The sequence below is a fragment of the Ovis aries genome, chromosome 1 (assembly GCF_016772045.2).
Source record: "Ovis aries strain OAR_USU_Benz2616 breed Rambouillet chromosome 1, ARS-UI_Ramb_v3.0, whole genome shotgun sequence".
Classification (NCBI taxonomy): domain Eukaryota; kingdom Metazoa; phylum Chordata; class Mammalia; order Artiodactyla; family Bovidae; genus Ovis; species Ovis aries.
This window is the reverse complement of record NC_056054.1, coordinates 27819109-27838434: the sequence shown is the minus strand read 5'-3', so window position 1 is coordinate 27838434 and position 19326 is coordinate 27819109. Positions and strand designations below refer to the sequence as shown.

At 56.0% G+C, this 19326-nt stretch overlaps 1 protein-coding gene across 22 annotated transcripts in view; it reads left to right on the top strand.

Annotated features, from left to right (window-relative positions):
- LRP8 (LDL receptor related protein 8) overlaps positions 1 to 19326 on the top strand; it is an 81550-nt gene that overhangs the window by 23793 nt on the left and 38431 nt on the right. For all 22 annotated transcript variants that reach the window (XM_060409450.1, XM_060409451.1, XM_027970419.3 and 19 more), the window contains exon 3: positions 11206 to 11328. In XM_060409450.1, coding sequence (XP_060265433.1) covers positions 11206 to 11328 — 123 coding nt within the window. The remainder of the gene's footprint in view (positions 1 to 11205; positions 11329 to 19326) is intronic.

Here is a 19326-nt window from a genome sequence, read left to right as displayed (position 1 = left end):
ACCGGAATCTGCTGCTGGGTGGGGTTGCCACCCATGCGCTCACACTTCCCGCTGAGATGTTGAAAGGCTTCAGAGAATGGACCTCGTTTCCTTCCCAACTCGCCAAGAAGCCAGAAAAGAAACTGCCTCCTTGATCTGCTTTTAGAATCTACCTTTTCCTTCTGGATCAAATAAGATTTCTCAGGGTGGGCTTCCTCAGCCCCCACTGCTTCCCCATTGGTGCAAAATCAGCCCTTCTTTGAGATCCTACTCAAAAGGCTCCTATCTCATCCCCCTTGTCCCCCAACCATGCCTCACCCACAGAGGGGAGAGGCGCTGGTGAGAGCTTCGTCAGGGCTGAGTTCAGCATCCTTGTTTTCAGCTGAGGCCCAGAGAGGGAGATGACTGCCTGAGGCCACACAGCATCATTACCATCCTTGATTCTGATCAGGACCATCTAATCTTGTTCTGGGTTGGGACGGTTATATCTGAATTCTTGTCTCCTCACCCTGGCTGTAATTTCTGTGAGCGAAGGTCCACCTCTCACCTTTTTCTTTCCTGTTGAGCGTTAGGGATAAAAGGACCTAGATTCTGGTCCTGCCTTGAGCTCTGTGACCTTAGGACAGTCCGTTGCCTTTCAAGGGCTTTTGCTTCATCATCTCTCAAAGGAAGTGATGCCTCCCTCCCCTGCCTCACAGAGCTGCTATGAAGACCCCTGCTGAAGAGTGGGAGGTAGGGGGCTCACCGGATCTATTACTCGGCACCACATTCATTCAGAATCCCACTTCTGCCAGATTTCCTTCAGCCTTTGCTGAGTTTCCAGCCAGAGACACTCCTTGTCCCCAGAACAGCCCCATAGTTCCCCACGGCTGAGCTGCCGCTCCTGGGTGGCCCCTGCTCTAGGGCCCTTGCCCTCTCTTCATGGAGCGTCCACCCTGAGCAACGCAAGTGCTCTGCCATCCTCACCACCCAGCTGCACACCTGCCTCCCCTCTAGAGGCGGGTGCTGACTGCGCAGGCTGGCAGCACGCAGCCCTGCCTGCATGCCTGGCGTGCCCTCCTTCTGTCCCTTCCGCTCTCCACCTGAAGGCTGGAGGTCCATGAATCGTGCACATGGAAGGCCTGACTCTTTTCTCCTCTGATGAGATTGAGGCATGGGGAAAGCAAAGGGCTTGGGGGCAACCTGGAGTAGTGCTAAGGCTCTAAGGCTCAGACCAGTCAGAGGCTCTCCCACACCCCCAACCAGGGCCTGGGTTTGCAGAACTCCCTCCCAATAATCCTGTGAAGGGCTTTCCTGCAGCCAAGGGCCCAGGGGCCCAGCTACAATGGGAGAGGAAGGTTGCCCCTCCCTGAGGCCGGCTCCACAGTCTGGCTGGGCCTTGGGATGACTCCCTGAGCCCGCTCTGGTCGGGTGGAGCCTCCTGGAGCCTCCAGGCTGTCAACAGGATGAGTGCTGTCTGGCTGGGCTGCAGAGCTTCACCTTGGCACTGATGGCCAGGGTGGGCACAGCCTGGAAGGCTGGCTGAGAACACTGTCCCGGTAGGTCTGGCCTGCCAAAAATATGGCAGCAAAGTAAGCAGCCTGTGGAGACTTGAGCTGGCTAATGTTCTACCCTCGGTGCTCTGGGCCCTGGGCTGGAGTTCCACTCCTTTGGGCCTTGTTGGAGGTAGAGGGTATCATCAGACGCTGTCAAGGGCTGATGCTTGAGCTGGCCTTGAGGAGTGGGGAGGTTCTGCCAGGTGGAGATGAGGAAGCGTCTCCTGCAGGTGGAGCTACACAAGTATAGACATCAGGTAGGCAAGCCCACGGTTCATCCATGACCATTGGGTGGATGTGGGGCAGTGGTAGCTAGGGGTGGGCAAGAGCAGTTAGCAGAGCAGCTTGAAGTGTCCCTGAGCACCTGCTAAGATCCTTGGTCAGGTTCTAGGGGAGATGGGAACCCAAAAAGACCAGAAAAGGTGGCTTTCTGATGATGGAGGGGCCTTCAACAGGTCAGTGACTACTGTGGATCTCCAGCCCCCACCTGGAGCCATGGAGGCAGATGGGAGGGCCTGGGGACCTAGCCACGGGTCCCCTCCTTTGCCAGCCTCACTCTGGACCTGGTGATAGTGGTATCATACCTAAAAAAAAAAAAGACGGAAGTTAGAGATCGTCTCGTCTAATCCAGTCCTGTCATGGAGGAAAAGAGCCAGGCACAAAGAAGGCAGAGAGCTTACCAAGGTCACACAGTGGAGCCAGGCCCCCAGGCCAGGGGTTGGAGAGAGCCTAGTGCTAACACCATGCACAGTAAAATGGTCTTAACTTCTTTCTAGATAAAAGCCAGCAGCCATCCAGGCACAGGCCTCAACTACTTGGCAGAGCAGTGTCCTAATCCTCAGGCCTCCTACTGGCACCTCCTAGTGGGCAGAGGCTTCCTGGATTGCCAGCAAGGGGCTGAGGGTGACAGAGAGCTCGTACCAGCCTCCTGGGTGAGAAACTCTGGGCCAGCACAGAAGGGACACCCCCAGAGAGGCTGCAGCCCACCCAATCCCAGGAGATGGATTTCCCAATAACAGGGCGTTCTTGCCCATTTATCACCAGGATAGCCCAGTGGCGCGTGTCTGCTCAATCTTGTCTAACTCTGGCGATCCTGTGGACCACAGGCCACCAGGCTCCTCTGTCCATGGGATTCTCCAGGCAAGAACACCGGCGTGTGTTGCCATGTCCTCCTTCAGGGGATCTTCGGACCTGCGTCTCCTGCACTATAGGCAGACTCTTTACCGCTGAGCCATCTGGGAATCCCATAACCCAGTGAAGCTCCTCTCAAAATGCTTCTCCTACCATCTAATTGGTGAAAGCGGTTCATTTTCCACTCAGGTAGGGCTGTTTCCCAGCCGCTGCCTCATGGGCAGAGGGTGCCTGTGTGAATGGGGTGGGGCAGCGTTGAGACAGGTGGTGGTCATCACTCCATCATTCACTTCCTTGTGCCACCTGGTGGCCTCTGAATAGGAACAGCTGGCCACCTTGTTCCTGCATGCATGCTAAATCGCTTCAGTCATGTCCAACTCTTTGCGACCTTACGGACTAGGGCCCTCCAGGCCCCTCTGTCCATAGGATTCTCCCAGTAAGAATACTGGAGTGGATTGCCATGCCCTCCTCCAGGGGATCTTCCTGACCCAGGGATTGAACCCGTGTTTCTTACATCTCCTGCACTAGCAGGGGTGTTCTTTACCACTAGTACCAACCGGGAAGTCTCTCCTGGTTCCCAGTCCCTTAGCAAACCCGACGCAGGCTGCTGACTGAGGTGGCATCTGCCCCTGGTGACTTCTCAGGCCCCTCTGGTCTGGCCTCCTCGCCCTCTGCTGCAGAGCTCTGTCCATGGAGCCCTGGGCTTCCGAATGGTCCAAATCAGTGGGGTGGAAGCCACAGAGCCCAGAGAGGCCCGCTGGCGTCACCCAGCTTGTTGGTGGCAGAGCCCCTTGCAATGAGACCCAGAGCCTTTCCCTCAGCTGTGGAAGAGGAGGCAGAAGAGCTCCCTCTCCTGTTGGGGCTGGTGATGGAGAGCAGGGGCTGGAAGGTGGGATCCTCAGCAGGCTCTGAGGCTTGCCCGTGGGAGGCGGAGCCATGACTGATGGGGTGAGCCGGGACGGTCCCCAGGTCAGAGGAGGCTGAGTCCCTGCTGGGGCTAGCTACGTGCTCTCCCGAGTGGAGGGACAGTGTGGGTGGGTAGGAACCAGGCAGGGCCCTGGCTGGAGGTCACGGAGGGTTTTCTGACCATACCTTCTGCTTTCTGAGGGATTCCACTCTGAAGTAGAGCAAGTTTCCCTCTAGCTGTTTCCTTGGGACCTCAAATCCAAGTGCCAAGGGGGTGTCCCAGACACAGGGCAGGCAGTCCTGAGCCTGGAGATTGGGCAGGGAGTGGCTGTCCCCTCCGTGCTACCAGCTGCTCTGAGCGGCACCCCTTGCGTGGCGCTTGGTCCTGTTAGGACACCGGCCAGGGACCCCTGCTGATCCCATCCACTCTCCCCTCACCCACTCCCCCCGTTCCCTCACAGCTGTCACTGGCTCAATACCCTGCATCCACAAATCACTACGACAGGAAGACCCCTTTGTCGTCTGTCCCTCGGAGACACGCATCTTCCCTGTGGCGACAGGGAGTCCCACATACCCCAGTGATGGCTTGGACCTCCCTTGGTGACAGCGGGGCCAGGGTGGGGCAGCGTTGGAGAGCAGCTGGGATGTGCCGGGGGCCTGGAAGAGGGACTTGGCTGCCGGAAGCCACAGGGGATCCCCTGGAGCAGCACCGAGGAGCACAGCCCACCTGTGTCAGACCCAGACTGTCAGCGGGAGGGGTCCTCACAGATGTGCTCACCTGAGGCTGAGTGGGAGGGGTCGCACAGTCTGTCAGGGGTGTGGGGCCACGGGCGCTCTTTGGGCACCTGCTTGGCGCCAGATCCTGTGTGAGGGGGACACTAAGATGAAGGAAGTGCTGGCAGGCGCTGGCGTGTGGGGCCAGGGGGACACCCTGCTGAGGACATTGTCCGATTTAAGAACAAAGAGCCCTCCCCAAAGAGTGGTCCTCCCACGCTGCCTGCTTCGTTCTTTCATCTTCTCTCTCGGGCCCTTCACATGCCCACCCCTCCCTGCCCCCCGCCCCCCAGCATCTGCCACTGTGTTTCCTGTCTCCCCAGGTGGGATGAGAGGGTGGACGAGAAAGCAGACTCAGATGTCACCTGCTGATGGATGGTGGTGGCCTCCGCCCCGGAGCCCGCTGGGCAGCACAAAGCCTCGAGCTGGGCCCCTCCCCCCGCGCTCCGTGGGTGTCGGGACACTGTGGGAACGGCCTGCCTCTCTGGCAGCACCGGAGCCTTGGGTCTGACTGTCAGCGCGGACTCAGAGTCAGTCCCTCACAGGACAGGGTCAGGGGGCATTCACAGCTTGTCGACATTATGTGATTCATGCAGGGACCATCTTGGAGTCCCGTCATGAGGCTGAGGTGTGTGGATCAGGGTGGCACGGTCTTAGAACCTTTGGTTCTTAGAGAGTGAGCCCCTTGAACCTGAAGAAGCTGTTCTAAACGTTATATTAGACTCATGGGATCTGCCCCCACCCCCAGCTCACGAGATCTTTAAACTGAGGGTTCTTGGGAACATCATGTGTCCGAGATGGGATCAGGGTTGGGTTTGAGCCCAATGCTGGGGGGGCTGTGAGCCCAGGGTGTTATGGCCCCACCAGGGCTGCTAAGGGAGGGATGGGGCAAAGGCTGGTGTGGACCCCTCTCACCCTGCTTTCAGTAGCGCAGCTCCATTTTACTCTACTTTATACCCTGGGGTTTCACTTAGACAAATCATCCCTCTGCTTGAAAACCAAGTTTTCCAGGCCTGGGCTGTGCGGCAGCTCTGTGCCACAACCCGCCACAGCCTTAGAGGGCGGCTCTGGCCGGCGGGTGAGCGGCCAGGCAGACTGGGCCTCCCGGGAGGGGGTGCAGGTTGCTCTGGGCCACCGTCTCCTCCCCCTCTCACTCCCGCTGTGTTGTTGCTGCAGCCAGAGAACGCTCCGGGTCTGTCGTCCTGTTGACTGGGGTGACAGTTTAATAGTAGCTTCCTGGGCTGTCATTTAAATCTGCCTGCCAGGTTAGTAGGCCAGGGGCGGGCTGGCACGCCCCCTGCCCCCACCCCGGATCTTCCTTCAGCTGGCAGCGGTCGTCTTGGCAACGCCGGGGCCTGGCGAGCTCTGCAGAAGGGTAACCGTGGGGGGAGCGGCTCTTTCATCTGCCCGACCCGGGTACCAGTGGCCCAGCTGCCTTCGGGCTGGGCTGCAGGGCCAGAGCCGGGACACTCGGGGCTGGTCCAGGCCTGGGAGAGGAAATGGGAACAGATGAGTCCCCTCTGTGCACAAGTCTCCAAGGTAGGGGTTTACTCTTTGCTCCTCCAGACTCTCAACTGCCCTGGGAGGAAAGGGATCTGCCCCAGGTGGCTCAGCAACGGTGCTCAGTTGGATTCATCTCATTTGTGGGTCTCTGCTCTGCCATCAAAAAATGTTCTCTGAGGCCCGCGACCTGTCTGCAGAAACCTGAGGGCTAACACAGGCCTTGTCTCTCTCATCTCCCTGTCCTGTGCGGCCTGGTATCAGTGCCCCCCACCCCCCAGCCATCCTGGGCTCACCTCTAGACATGTCCCTGCTCTTAGGACTGAAACTCTCAGCTTCGCTCAGGGCCAAATGCCCTGGGAGCAGCTTTTTGTGCTTTTCATGGCTTGGTGGAGGTGGCCCAGAGACAGAAGACTGGGTACCAGCCTCTGCTGTGTGACCACAGGCCAGTCCTCCCCCCTCTGGGCCTCATCTTCTGATCTGAAGGACGCAGGGCTCGCCCTACAGCAATGTCTCATCAAGTGTGGCTCATTGCGCTGGTTTTTCTTAGGAAATTAGTAGACATGGCATCCAACAAAGATGGTCTTTGGCTTAACAAATTTGGAAATTACTGCAGGAAACAAAATCCATCTGATATCTTTCCTGTAGGCCTCTCAGGGCCCTTGGTGAGCCAATGGGCATCAAGCATCTCCCAAAGGGAAAAGAAGGAAGCTTATGCCAAACATCTGAACGGATGGTCCCCCAGCTGTCTGTCGGGGTCCCTCCTCTCTCCTCCCTTGCTAGGGCCTGATGGTCCATGTATCCAACCCCACCCCCAAATACTGAAGGAGACCCGGGTAGCTAGGAGCTGTGGGTTTTGTTGGCTGTCCTGTGATTAGCAGGGATGGGGGGTAGTCCCTGGATACGCTCAGGGAAAGCCAGGCCGCTGCACTGGGCCTCTGAGGGGCAGCCTGGTGCCAGGCAGGGTGAGTTGGCCCGTGGCCTAGTAGAGCTGCCGGGTCCCTTGCCACTTGCCTCCTCAAGTGTCGAATGAACCCCGAATGGCCACTCCACTGGCTCCTCCACACCCCGTGCCGTTACCCCTCTCCTTGAATGCCCTCCTCTGCTTTCCTTACTCCCACAGCTTGGCTGACCTCTTTTCTTTGAACACAGTCCTTTCCTCCAGAGAGCCTTCCCTGACCCCGGGGGTGGTTGGGTAGCCCTCCCCTGACTTCCTGGCCACACAGTGTTACCGGAGACAGAATACCTGGGCTCAGGTGCGCGTGTGCTATGCCTTCGATCTGCCGCCTCTCCCTGGGCTTGGCTTTTGCTTCTAGAATGGGAGAGCTGCAGAGGGGACTTCAAGGCCCTGGGCTCTGACAGGAGGGAGCACTGTGACTGCCAAGACAAGCCACACTGAGCAGCTTTGCCCGGCAGCCCTGACTAATCTTTGTTTTGGAGCCCCCTGTCTGCACTGGGGCCGCGGGATGAGTGTGGGCGGGGAATAACAGCACGAAGGATGCACATTGTCTCGGGGAAGGGGCGGAGGAGCTGGGAGGTGCTGAGTGATCATAACAATTTCACAAGACCATGGGCTCTGGGCACAGAGAGGGGCTGAAGATATAGTCAGCACCACCCCTCCATTCCAGATGAGGAGGTGGATGAGCCAGTGCCACACATGCAGCAGCTGAGGCTGCCGACTTCACACATCGCAGACTCGCACCTTTCTGCTTTTCATGAAGTCCAGACACCATCCAATTTAGCCCGACTGCTTCTCACAGCAACCCTGTGCGGTAAAGCAGGGATATGATCCCTGAATGTGGACGAAAAAGGTGAGACTCAGAGAAGTTGTGTAACTTGCAAAAGGTCACACAGCCCACAAGTGGCAGAACAGAGTTCCATCAACCGTGAGCAGCCTGACACTTTCCTTGGTCTGCGTTCTTGTTATAAAGCAGCTCTCACTTCCTTTGTCCTGGATTTCCCACTCTCTCCCACCCTGCCATGGGGTTGGCCCCTCCCCACTGCCCTTTGGAATCCCGAGTCCTTTGTGGCAGCCCATCTGTTGCCATGGCACCAGATTATGATGTCGCAGACCCTGGATGACTGTGTACCATTCCTGGGCCGTGGAGGACAGGGATTCACAGAGGTGGGCATTGTCCAAGGGGCAACTGGCACAGAGGGACATAAATCCCTGGAAATAGAGAACTATGGCCCTGAGCCCAGCTTGGGAATCACCCTGGGAGCTGGAGCCAAGGCTGCCAAGGCCAGGAGAGTAGGGGCTGGCCTGGCTTGCTCTGACAGCCTCACAAGGCTGCTGAGCCCTCATCTCCTGGCAGGGGTGATGTAGCCCTACACTGATCCGCCCGACATGAGGATGCTCGCTCAGATCCCTTTTTGCCTTCTGCCCTTGTGGCAGTGCTTCCTGGGGGAGCCACCCTCGCCACTTGCCAGAGAGGGAAGGAGCTTGCCCAGCATCATCCAGAGAGGAGGTGGCTGTGCCAGGATTTAGACAGCTCTGCTTCCAAATCCTTCCATGTGGTTACACTTCAGACAGGGCCTGCCCAGGTAGATTAGTCCAGTTCCCAGCATGAAACTGACCATGCTGCCTCAGTTTCCCCAGGGTGGCGCGTTAGCCGAGCACAGGCCGTCGAGGCCCAGGTTTGCTGCACATTCCAGGGGAGCCCTTCAGTGTAGGTGTCTCTGGGCTATGGTTGATCTTCCACATTGCCTTGTCCTGCTGCCCCTGGGACCTAGTCCCGCTGCATCTGCCTCGCTGGGGTCCTCATTCTTAGCCTGATAATACCGTGGCGGCTAAGGGACTTAGCACAGAGAGCCCAAGCTTTGGCAGCTGCCACATGGGATTGAAATCCCACTTCTGCCACCTACCACGTCTACCTCTGGAGCCTCAATTTCCTCTTCTGCAAAACGGGATTAACAACAGCTGTCAGGATAGCTGTAAGTCGTCACTGGGATATTGAGTGAGAGGTGCCAGGGCAGAAAATGTTCAAACCGGTCATGACAGTGAATGAATCAGTTCCCTCAAACACCGCATAGGACATGCACCCTGAGGCTGCCATTTCCCACCCTCAGGACTGTGATGGTGCCTGCGGCTGCTCTGGCCTCCTTGCTTGGGGCCCACCAGGACTTGGCACACTGTGGGAGGCCAAGCTCACTCTCAGAATGCCAGGGAGGAGAGGGTCCTTGGTGAGCATCTGGCTGGCCCGGGCCCAGCAATGGAGCCCCTCCATCACCTTCGTGGTCAGCCTGGTCCTTCTCTCCTGGGGTCTGCTGGTTGTGCGCTTGCACTCACAGGCCGGGCTGATTCCCAATCCGTGTGCTCAGGGCGCAGATACACGCTCACCGAGCACTGAGTTGGAGCTTCCATGGACTTCCCTATCTACTCCAGATCTTTTGCTCCATATCTGATGCCACTGGGCACTTTGTTTGGAGAGCCCTGGTGGGGGAGAAGGTTGTCTGACAGTGAGGTCAAATTGTGACATCTGCTGCCCCCGAGCTGTGACCTTGAGTGTGTAGCTTAACACCCTGGGACTGAACTTCCCCACGTGTCAAGTGAGGGCCACAACAGGCCTTTTGTCGTGGGGTTTCCTGGTAAAGTGTTAAGCACAGAGCCTGGCACATGGGATGCACTTGGAGAATGTTAGAACAGGAAAAAGAAAGCACGGGAATAGATGTTTCTCTTTTGGATGCAGAGCTTCCTGTGAAGGGAGCACTCTGGAAATGTCCAGGTGCCATGGCTCATAACTGCTTACTCTCTGATGTGTCATAGGCTGTGATTTGCCAAAAGGTGGTGACTCAGTGGTTATGTCTGAGCAAATTCTGGGAGAAAGGGAAGGACAGGGAAGCTCGCCATGCTGCAGTTTAGGGGTCACAAAGAGCCAGACACGACTTAGCAACTGAACAACAACAACATTGGTATCTATTACCCACGTCGAGTTCTCAGTGCAGGGCTCAGGAAGGGCTTTCCGGGTCCTGGATTGGGAGGCAAGTGAGCTGGTTCTGATCCCTGTGGTGGTGTGTTTCCCTGGGCCAGCCCTTTTTTGTCTCTAGGCCTCAGGCCCCCATCTGTAGATAGACTCTGATTCCTCTGGTTTCTTCCCACCCTGCAAAGGCAGAGATGTTCTTCTAAGGAAAGTGTGAAAGCTCAGCCTAGAATGCAGATGCGCTGCAAAGATTTCATTGAAAAGGAAGGCAGAAATGGAATGGATTCAGGAGCCCTAGTGTCTGTCCTCAAATCCTTGTTGGGCTGCTCAGGGGGAGGGAGCAGTCCTGTGGCTCCAGAGGAGGCCAGAGGGCCTGTGGGAGGATTTACGTAACCCAAGGCTGGTCGCTAGGAAGGCGCTTCCTGGGAAGAACTGGAGCCTGGCCTGGAGGTGTGGGAGCAGCGGCCATGTTTCAAACCTTTGGGTTCAATGGCCTCCACTGAAATCTACCCTGAGTTGGGTCCTGTGTCAAATCTAATGTAATATCCACACTGGAGGAGCATCGGGCCAGTGGAGGAACAGGGAGAAAAGCAGACCATGTTGGTCCCTGAGTTGGTCCCAGTTCTGCTCCCAGCTGTGAGAGCCCAGCCTGTTACGTATATCCCCCGTGAGAGTGTGGAACACCTCACTTCCTTTGCTTCTAATTGAGACTTGAACCATAAAAACAGCAATAGCTGCTGCTTACTGAGCATCTGCTGTGTACCAGGGTCTCTGTTGCCTTATCTTCATACATTATAACTTCTTGCTACTTCTCCTCGGAGCCCTTTGTGTCTTTCTCCCCATCACATAGATAAGAATACAGAGGCTCAGAGGTCCAGTAACATCCCCAAGGTCACACAGATAGAAAGAGGCAGAGCTGGGATTCCAGCCCGCCATGTGGAGGCCTTCCCTCTGGGCTGTAAAGGCCTTCAGGACAGAGACTGATTTGGATGTCTAGAGTCTCTTTCCCTCACTGTGAACAAAACGTACCTCATTAATCTTGCCACGAGGTGATCACTTACTTTTGTGATTTATTGTCGTAAATGATAAGCTCCCTGGTGCTTGCAAAAGAGGCCTTGACTTCAGTCTGGCTGGGGGGAGGAGGAAAGGCAGGTAAAGGGGAACCGACTGAAGGGGCCAAGGCAACCACTGTGTGGGGAAGAGGAGGTGTGATGGGAAGAGGCAGTCCCTTGGGAGTTGGATGCTGTCACCCTTGTTGAACCTGGAGAGCAGGGCCAGGGACTGCCTGTCTCCTCCTGGTGTGGAGTGAATAAGTCTTTCTCTCGTGGAGCCGTGGGAGGTCACATGGTCCAGTTTGCAGACGGAGGATGTTCTGGTCGCCCTGTAGCCACCTGACTGTATGTTCTGGAAAAGCCTCCTGTGCCCAGCAGGCCCCTCATGCTCTTCTCCTTGCCCCGCAGCCAAGAAGACCTGTGCAGACAGCGACTTCACCTGTAACGACGGCCATTGCATCCGAGAGCGGTGGAAGTGTGATGGCGAGGAGGACTGTCCAGACGGCTCTGACGAGTCGGAGGCCACGTGCAGTGAGTCCTGCCCCTGGGCTGGGGGTGGGGCCTGGCTCCGGGCCTCAGTTTCCTTGCCAGGCCTTCCTGGTGGGGAAGCTGGAGGCTCAGGTGAGGTGGTCTGTCTCGCACAGCCCCATACACACCTTGTGCTGAGCACTCATGAGCTCCGGAGCTTCGAGTCATTGGTGTCTGGTGACCTGTGTCTGGGCTTTCCTCCCAGCTCCCTGGCAGGTTAGGCCCTGCTCCTAGAGTTCCAGGAGCTAAAAGCAGCCCCTTTGAACCCTGATGGTGAGAAGCAGCCAGCACACATGCTCCAGGCCTCCCCTCAGTTTCCCCCACTAGTATTTTCTTTTTGAGGAGTCTAATCATAATTCTAATAACACTAATGGCAGTTGGTACTTATCTAGCATTCACTGTATGCGAAGCGCTGTCTGTACTTTCATTCATCTGATTCCCATAGTGGCCTCATGAGACAGGTACTGTAACGTTCTGACTTTTGCAGAGGTGGATGCTGAGGCTCAGAGAGGTTGAGTGACTTGCCCAAGGCCACCCAGCTGGGGTCTTCAAGGCCCTGACTCTGTCCTCTGCTCTGGGCGGATGGAGCCTAGGAGCCCGGCCCAGATGGCGACAGGCAACAGGGGCAAGATGAGGGCCGAAGCCAAGCCCCAGGCCCGCCTCCCGCACTCAGCCTTTGTCTCTCTGTGATTTCTTTTCCAAGCCCTAATCCTCAAAGCAAACGTACACCAGGCAGGTCATTCCGTGACATTTGTTAAATTAAAAAGGAGAAGAGAAGGGGGCAGGGAAGGACCCAGTGGTCCCAGAGGCAGAGCTTCAGCAGAATGAGCCTGAGACAAAAGGCCAGGAAAGGGGCAGCACGTGGAGGATGGTAGGGCTGGTGGGGACCTGCTAGTCAGCGTCCCCGGATCTTCCTTAGGGGTCACAGTCACCCCAGAGGCAGAGGTGGGGACAATGGAGGCCAGCGTCCTATCTAGGGCTGTGGCTGGTGATAACTGGGTTTCCTTGTCTCCTAGCAACAGAGCTACCAGTCTCCGCATGAGAAGCCGGGAACAGGAGAGAGAAAGGGAGAGCAGGAGCCACCCCCCTGCCCAAGACAAGGGACTCCTCGTTTCCTTGCACAGCTGCCTCGCCTTCCCAGCCACAGCGCAGGCCCTGCCCTTCGCTCACTCCACCCAGCAGCCCCTGCACCCCGATGCATTCCTGGAGGTGCTGGACGGTGAGGGAGGGCAGCCCACTGCTTTGTCCTGCGCTTCCGGAGGAACAAAGCCCAGCCACGCCCACTTGTGACTCCTTCTCAGGGCCAGCTTGGGCGAGGGGTGGATCTGTTTAGAGAGAAAGAAACTGAGGCTGGGACAGGTTCCTCTGCTTGCCCAAGGCGGCCTAGCTAACATAGGGCAGAGCCGTGTGCAGCCCGGAGTGCGTGTTTGGGGAGGGGAGCTGTGACCGCCTTGGCAGTCAGCCAGCTCAGCCATCCAGACCCCGTGCCTGCAGTTACCCTGGACACTGGGGCTGGAGGGGAAGGGAGCGTCATCACAGTCATTACTGGGGTCTGTCCTGCTGCCTACGAACTGTGCTCCCGCAACTCCCCACATCTCTGTCTGTTTGCAATGGTGCTCCTTTTCATCTCCCTCCTGCCCAGCCCTCCACTTGGGCTGCCTCCCTTCGCTGCCTGCCCCCTCCTCCCCTTCCCCCTTGCCCTCTGTCTTCATCCTGCCTGTTTCTCTCTGTCTTCCCGCCTCTCACCCCTCCCAGCACTTGCTGCCTTCCCATCTTCTGGGCTGTGCTGGGCTAGGGGGGTGGGGGTGGGGGTCTCTGGCCTCACGCCCCCTGCTTCCCCAGGCCTTCTTTGGGCTCAGCTGTAAAGCACAGTTATCAGGTAGTTGAGTAACTGGAAGCCTAGAGATGGTGAGGGCCCTCCTTCTAAGACACACAGGTTGTTCGTGGCTGGTCGGCCTTCCATGACAAAAGGCAGGCTCTGAAGTCTCTCTGGGGCTTGACAGAGCACTGTGTGGGAGCTGCCACCATGGGAGTCGGGGCTCCCAGCTCCCTTCTCTGCATCCTGGGAGTCAGGGGGCTCTCCCAGTGATGCTGTGTGAGTCCTGCATGCTCTCCCGCCCCCTCTCTGCTCTAGTCTGTAACATTCCAGAGTTCCAGAGACCATGATTCTAAGACTCCTGGACTCATAAGAGTCTGAGGCCCTTTTCTCCCTTGCCTGTACCCAGCTGGGCACAAGGCCAGGATCCCACTTTCTGTGCAGTTACACTGGTCACAGGTGAGAAGACCTGTGTGTGGGGAGGGCTGCCTGGAGAAGGTCAGCCAGTGTAGGACCTTGAGGGCCAGGCAGAATTGGGGGCAGCAGGACCTGGTAATAGGCTTGCTCACAGTCTCCTGACCAAGTGAGAACCCAGCAGCCAATTCACTGCCCATTTAATTGGCGTTGTCATAGCAACCTCCACAGCCTACCAGGTTCCTGGGGACTGTGCCAGCTTCTAGGATAGAGCCCCCTCCCCACCTGCAAAGAAAGATTATAGGCAGTAGTCAAATGTAGTGGGTTTGATGTCTGATATACTCGGGTTCAGGTCCTTTAACCTGTGAGACCGCAGGCAAGTTGCCCAATCTCCCTGAGCCTTAGTTCACTCATCTGCAAAACGGGGCAGTGGTACCTGTCTTACATGGGTGGTGAGGACCAAATGAAAAAGGTGCACTCACAGTGTCGATGATGGAGGAAATGGCAGTGGGATTTTTATCATTATGTTTTGACGTTAGGCCCTATCCCCGATTTAAGATCTTCGAAGTCTAAGTGAAGACGCTTTGCGTGGAGTAGGGAGGGATTTGGGAGCAGGTTCCCATTCCTGTGTTCCCCTCTATATAATCTGCATCTCACTGGCTGGGGTTCCTCCCAGATCTCTTTCCTTCTGGTTCTGGATTCTGTCGCTGTCACATTGAGCCAGGAATCACAGCAGGAACGCCCGGACATTTGCCTAATGAAAGTAGCATTTCAGCTCTAATTATAGCTCCCTTGATTGGAGATGTTTGTGACCCACCTTCAGGCATCTGTTGGGAGGTGTGCGGCATGGGGGTAGGGAAGCTGGTTCAAGGTGAGTGAGTTACAATTCTGGGTGCTGCTTATTGAAAATGAGGTTTTATTCATGCATGTTAGAGCCTTCCCATCTGGAAGGGGGACCTCACTGATTAACCAAGCATACCTTCCTATCAAAGATTTTCTGAGCTCATCCGGCAAGTCAGGGGCCCACCCAGCTGACCCTGTGAGAAGGAGCTTGGTGTGACTGCCCCCTTCTGCGCAGTGGAACATCCATGCCATGCTTCCTTGGGCAGCAGCTGGACCCCACAGTCACCACTGCCTGAGCCCTCTGGGAGCTGGCAGTCCCTAAGTGGAGGCTGTTGGCCCTGCGCCTCCCGTGACCTGCTCTGCTGATGTGCTTGCTCAATAAGAAGCCGTTAGGCCCTTTCCTTCCTTCAGTCAACAGACATTTCCCTCTTTATTAATTTGTGAGCTTCTGAATTAGAGAAAGGATGGTTGGATTTCGATTTCTAAGACAAGATTCTTTGGGAATTTTTAAATGCCTGCAGCCACTCTGGAGTACAGTGGCAGGCCCTTGGTGACTTGGAGGATTCCTGATGTCTGAGGAAGTGGGGCTCCTCATTCCTGCCCCTGAGAACCTGGAGATATTTGGACAGCCAGCCAGAGGCATTCCCTGGGGCATCTGTTTCTGAGAGAGAGAGAGCGGGAGAGGGAAAGAGATGGAGAGAGAAGGAGAAGTGTTCAGTTCAATGGTGGGGGCTGCATCACGGAGGGCCCTCTGGACTCTAATAAGCTGTGATGTCTATCCCCAGGGGTGAGACCTGGGTCCTCCCAGCCCTTTGCATTTCATGAAATAAAACAAGGACAACTGTCTGCTGAGTTCCAAGTTTGCTCTGGGTTCTGTATAGGGATTTGCATGTTTCTTCATATAAGCCACCCATCAGCTCTGGGAGATGATGTAACCCCATGTGCAGGTGAGGGGAGCCAGGGTGCAGAGAGGTTAAGTGACTTGTTGAAGGACCTTCATGTTAGTAAATTTGATGTGGAGTCCAAACCCATACTCTGTCTGACTCCAAACCCATGCTCTATCTCCCGGGCTATGCTGCCTGGGGCCTCTAGCTTCAGTTATCCTGAAAGTGGGCATTAGACAGCCACCTCCCATCTTGCAGACTTGCCAAGGCCCAGTGAGCCTCCTGCCTGCAGTGACCCTCTCCAGGGTCACCACCAGACCATAGGGGCCTACTTTCCCCCCCAAGCAGTGTGAAGTGCCATCAGTTAACAGTGTTTGGGGTTGAAGGACCTGGGGAAGATGTGCAGCTCTGCTCTTCACAAGACTTTAAGCAAACGACTTACGCTCTCTGGGCTTCACTCTCCCCGTCTGTGAAATGAAGGTGATAATAGCCTTCACTTCATGAAGAGATGGTGCGGTGGTAGTGAACCTGCATGGCAGTGCAGGAGACACAAGTGACGCAGATCCCTGGGTCAGGAAGATTCCCCTGGAGAGGGAGATGGCTGTCCAGTCTGGTACTCTTGCCTGGAGAACCCCATGGACAGAGGAGTCTGGTGGGCTACAGTCCATGGGGTCTCAGAGTTGGACACGACTGAGCGCACACACTTGAGGAGATGCTGCACGTCAACACCCCCCAGACCAGCTTCCGGGGCTGGGCAGTGAGAGGTCTGACCCAGGAGCCCAGAGGGCGAGGTCCAGGTCCTGCTTTGGGAAGGAGCTGCATCGCAACAGAGACAGCGAGGTTCCGGGAGAGACGGCGGTTGTCATGCCCAGCGTCCAGTACCCCGGGCAGGTCACTTCCCCTCTCTGGACCTCCACCTCCTGTCACTCCAGCCGGTGCTCCTCAGTGTGACCTCCAAGGCCTCTTGTGTCCCCCACAGTCCAAGGAGGTGCCTCGGCTCTTTGAGGGTAGGAGGGCTGGTGTCAGGCACTGCCGAATCCTCAAGAGCCTGTAATTAGAGCTGTCTATTTAGGGACACAGCAAATGTCTTATTAATTATAAAGAAAGGAAGCAGACGGATTGTTTAATCATTGTCCTTGCTGAAAGGTTATGCAATTAACTGTATAAATATTCATTCAAAGTTCAAGCAGCTGCCTGCTGCACTGGGGTATGCAGAACCAGGCCCCCGGAGATGGTACAGATGGGTCAAGGGCCGTTTCAATCACCTGGACTTTTGAGCAGAGAGTTTGGGGTTGGTTCTGGGTCACTATGTCATGTATGGATGTGAGAGTTGAACCATAAAAAAGGCTGAATGCTGAAGAATTGATGCTTTGACCTGTGGTGCTGGAGAAGACTCTTGAGAGTCCCTTGGATTGCGATGAGATCAAACCAGTCAATCCTAAGGGAAATCAACCCTGAATATTCATTGGAAGGACTGATGCTGAAGCTGAAGCTTCAATACTTTGGCCACCTGATGTGAAGAGCTGACTCATTGGAAAAGACCCTGATACTGGGAAAGATTGAAGGCTGGAGGAGGAGGGGACGACAGAGGATGAGATGGTTGGATGGCATCACTGACTTAATGGACATGAGTTTGAACAAACTCCAGGAGATGGTGAAGGACAGGGAAGCCTGGCATGCTGCAGACCATGGTGTCATAAAGACTTGGACATGACTGAGCAACTGAACAATGATGATTGGGCCACTACCCTACCCACAGGAGAGTGAGGGGTTTGATGGAAAGGGCAGGGTTTAGGCAAAGGAATCTCGACTCTGACTCTCACTGCTGTGCATTTGGGGCCAGTTACTCTGAGCTTTGGTCCGGGTCTCTGAGCTTTGGTTTCCTTAGCTGTAAAATGGAGTGCTTACCTGCAGGACCAGTGTCTGCTCTGTTCTAGGGGTGCCCCTAATAACATCGTCTTTGTGAATGGTGTTCCTGGAGTTTCAACTCACAGCCTGCAGGGCCTGCTTATGTGACAGGGAGAGGGTCAGGGTGACATGGGAAAATATCAACTCAGCATGAAGTAGCCTGCCCCACAATAGGTGCTCAGTAACCACGGCTCCCTAACAACTCCCCGTGAGCATCTGTTTCCTGAGGCCTGGCGCACAGATGCTGCCTCGTCCCTCTGTCCCCTCTGTGTCAGGGGCTTGCAGACATACAGCGCCTCCTCTAACACTTCTCTGGAAGTGGATTTAAAAGACACGAAATCTCCTGTATCTTTTGGATTTGCAGAATGGTAACCCAGGGTTTCTCAAATGGGGTGCTGAAAATCACCAGGGCAAGCCGGGGTGGGCAGAGTTGCTAACATGCCTGGGCTCTGCCCTGGAAGCCTGGATTCAGTCTAGTGTGAGCTGGGGCCCAGGAACCTGCACCCACCACCCACCAGCCCACCCCTTATCTGGGACATTGCTGGTCGCTGCAGCCCCCTCGTGTTCAGCTGGGCCCAGAGCGGGAAGTACTTTCTTGGTTCCTGCAGTGTGTGGGTGATGGAGGTGCTCTGGGCCCCTCCCCTGACTCCCAGGCCCCTCATCACCTGTGCCACCTCCCAAGGAAGCCTGTGTAAAGGATGTTTGAGTGTTAGTGCTTCCAGGGCTCTGCCCGACAGTATTTGTAAAGGGAAATTCCTGTAAAATGAATCCCCTGAATCCTGTATTCCCAACAGGTTGCCTCATATTTATGAAATGTATTCCTAGGGATAACTTTGGGGTCCACAGTTGGGAGGTACAAGGTACTCCTTTCCCATGGTGTAGTAGTATCTTGGGGTCTTGACTCAGACACCTGCCCCCAACTCATCTTATCTGTGTCCTTCTCTCCATCTCTTGTGGGCTTTCATCCCAGCTATGGAAGCAAAAGGTTGGGGAAACTGGTCTGAGATTAGAGAGAAGAACTGAGGGTAAGATACCAGTAACCCACTGCCTCCAGGATGCCGTGGACTGTTCTCAGCCTCTGGCATGAGACACAGCTGACTGCACCCTATCCTGGGTCTTCAGGACTGAGTAGGACCTGGCACTGGGTGCCATGTGTGGTCCACAGCAGGATGCTCACTGAGGAAATAGATACGTCCTCAGCTGCTACGTGCGGAGAATAATAGTAGGTATCATGAGTGAGCACTGGCTGGGCATTCTAATTGCTTTACAGACGTTAACGTAGTTGTTGTACGTTGGGACTGGGAATAGTATTATCCCCACTTTATGGGCGCAGAGATAAGGATTGATGGCCAAGGGAGATGCCAACAAGTGACTGAGCTGAACCCAGGCCGCCAAGCCCCAGAGCCCGTGCCCTCGACCTTCATGCTGGAGGCCCCAGTGTAACCTATACTTGCTGGAGTACTATGAAGATACAGTGGAAGCGTCTAGCACTGCGCCTGGCACATCCTAGAGACCACTGGGTTCGGCCCGTGTACACCCTGGAAGGCAGGGTGAGGAAGCCAGCATGGAGGTCTGAGATGTCTCTGCCTCGGCTGGGTCTGTCACGTGGGTCGTCCTGGGGTGCTCAGGACGAGAGCCATCCCCAGGCTGGATCAGTCTTCTCATTCTTTCTTCCAAATTGAGAATCAGCCCTGGAGCTTCGGGCCCCTGATTGAGTCAGTCTCTGATTGCGGCTGCAGTAATTATAGCTGTGTGGTCCCGCTGGGCCCTGGCACACAGCGACTGCTCTCAGCAGCAGGCTCGGCACATTAACGGGGGGAGGCAGGCTTGGAGGGAGCTGTTGGGGCTGTGGTGAGCCCTTCCCATCTGCAGGTTCGGATCACAGAGTCACTGATCTGGAGGGCAAACTGAGACCCAAACAGGGCGTATCTTGCCACGGGCACACAGCTGGAAATGGCAGAGGTGCATGCAGGGCATGGTGGCTCCATATTGCTGGAGCCTAAAGGGAAGGCTGGGAGGTTAGGCTGGTGAGGCAGGTGCAGGGGTTGGCTCAACTGAAGAGGGTCTTGAGGGCCAGAGACCAGGGGCCATGAGAGGGTGTTAGGCAGGGCAGTGACAGGGTCAACTGTAGGATTC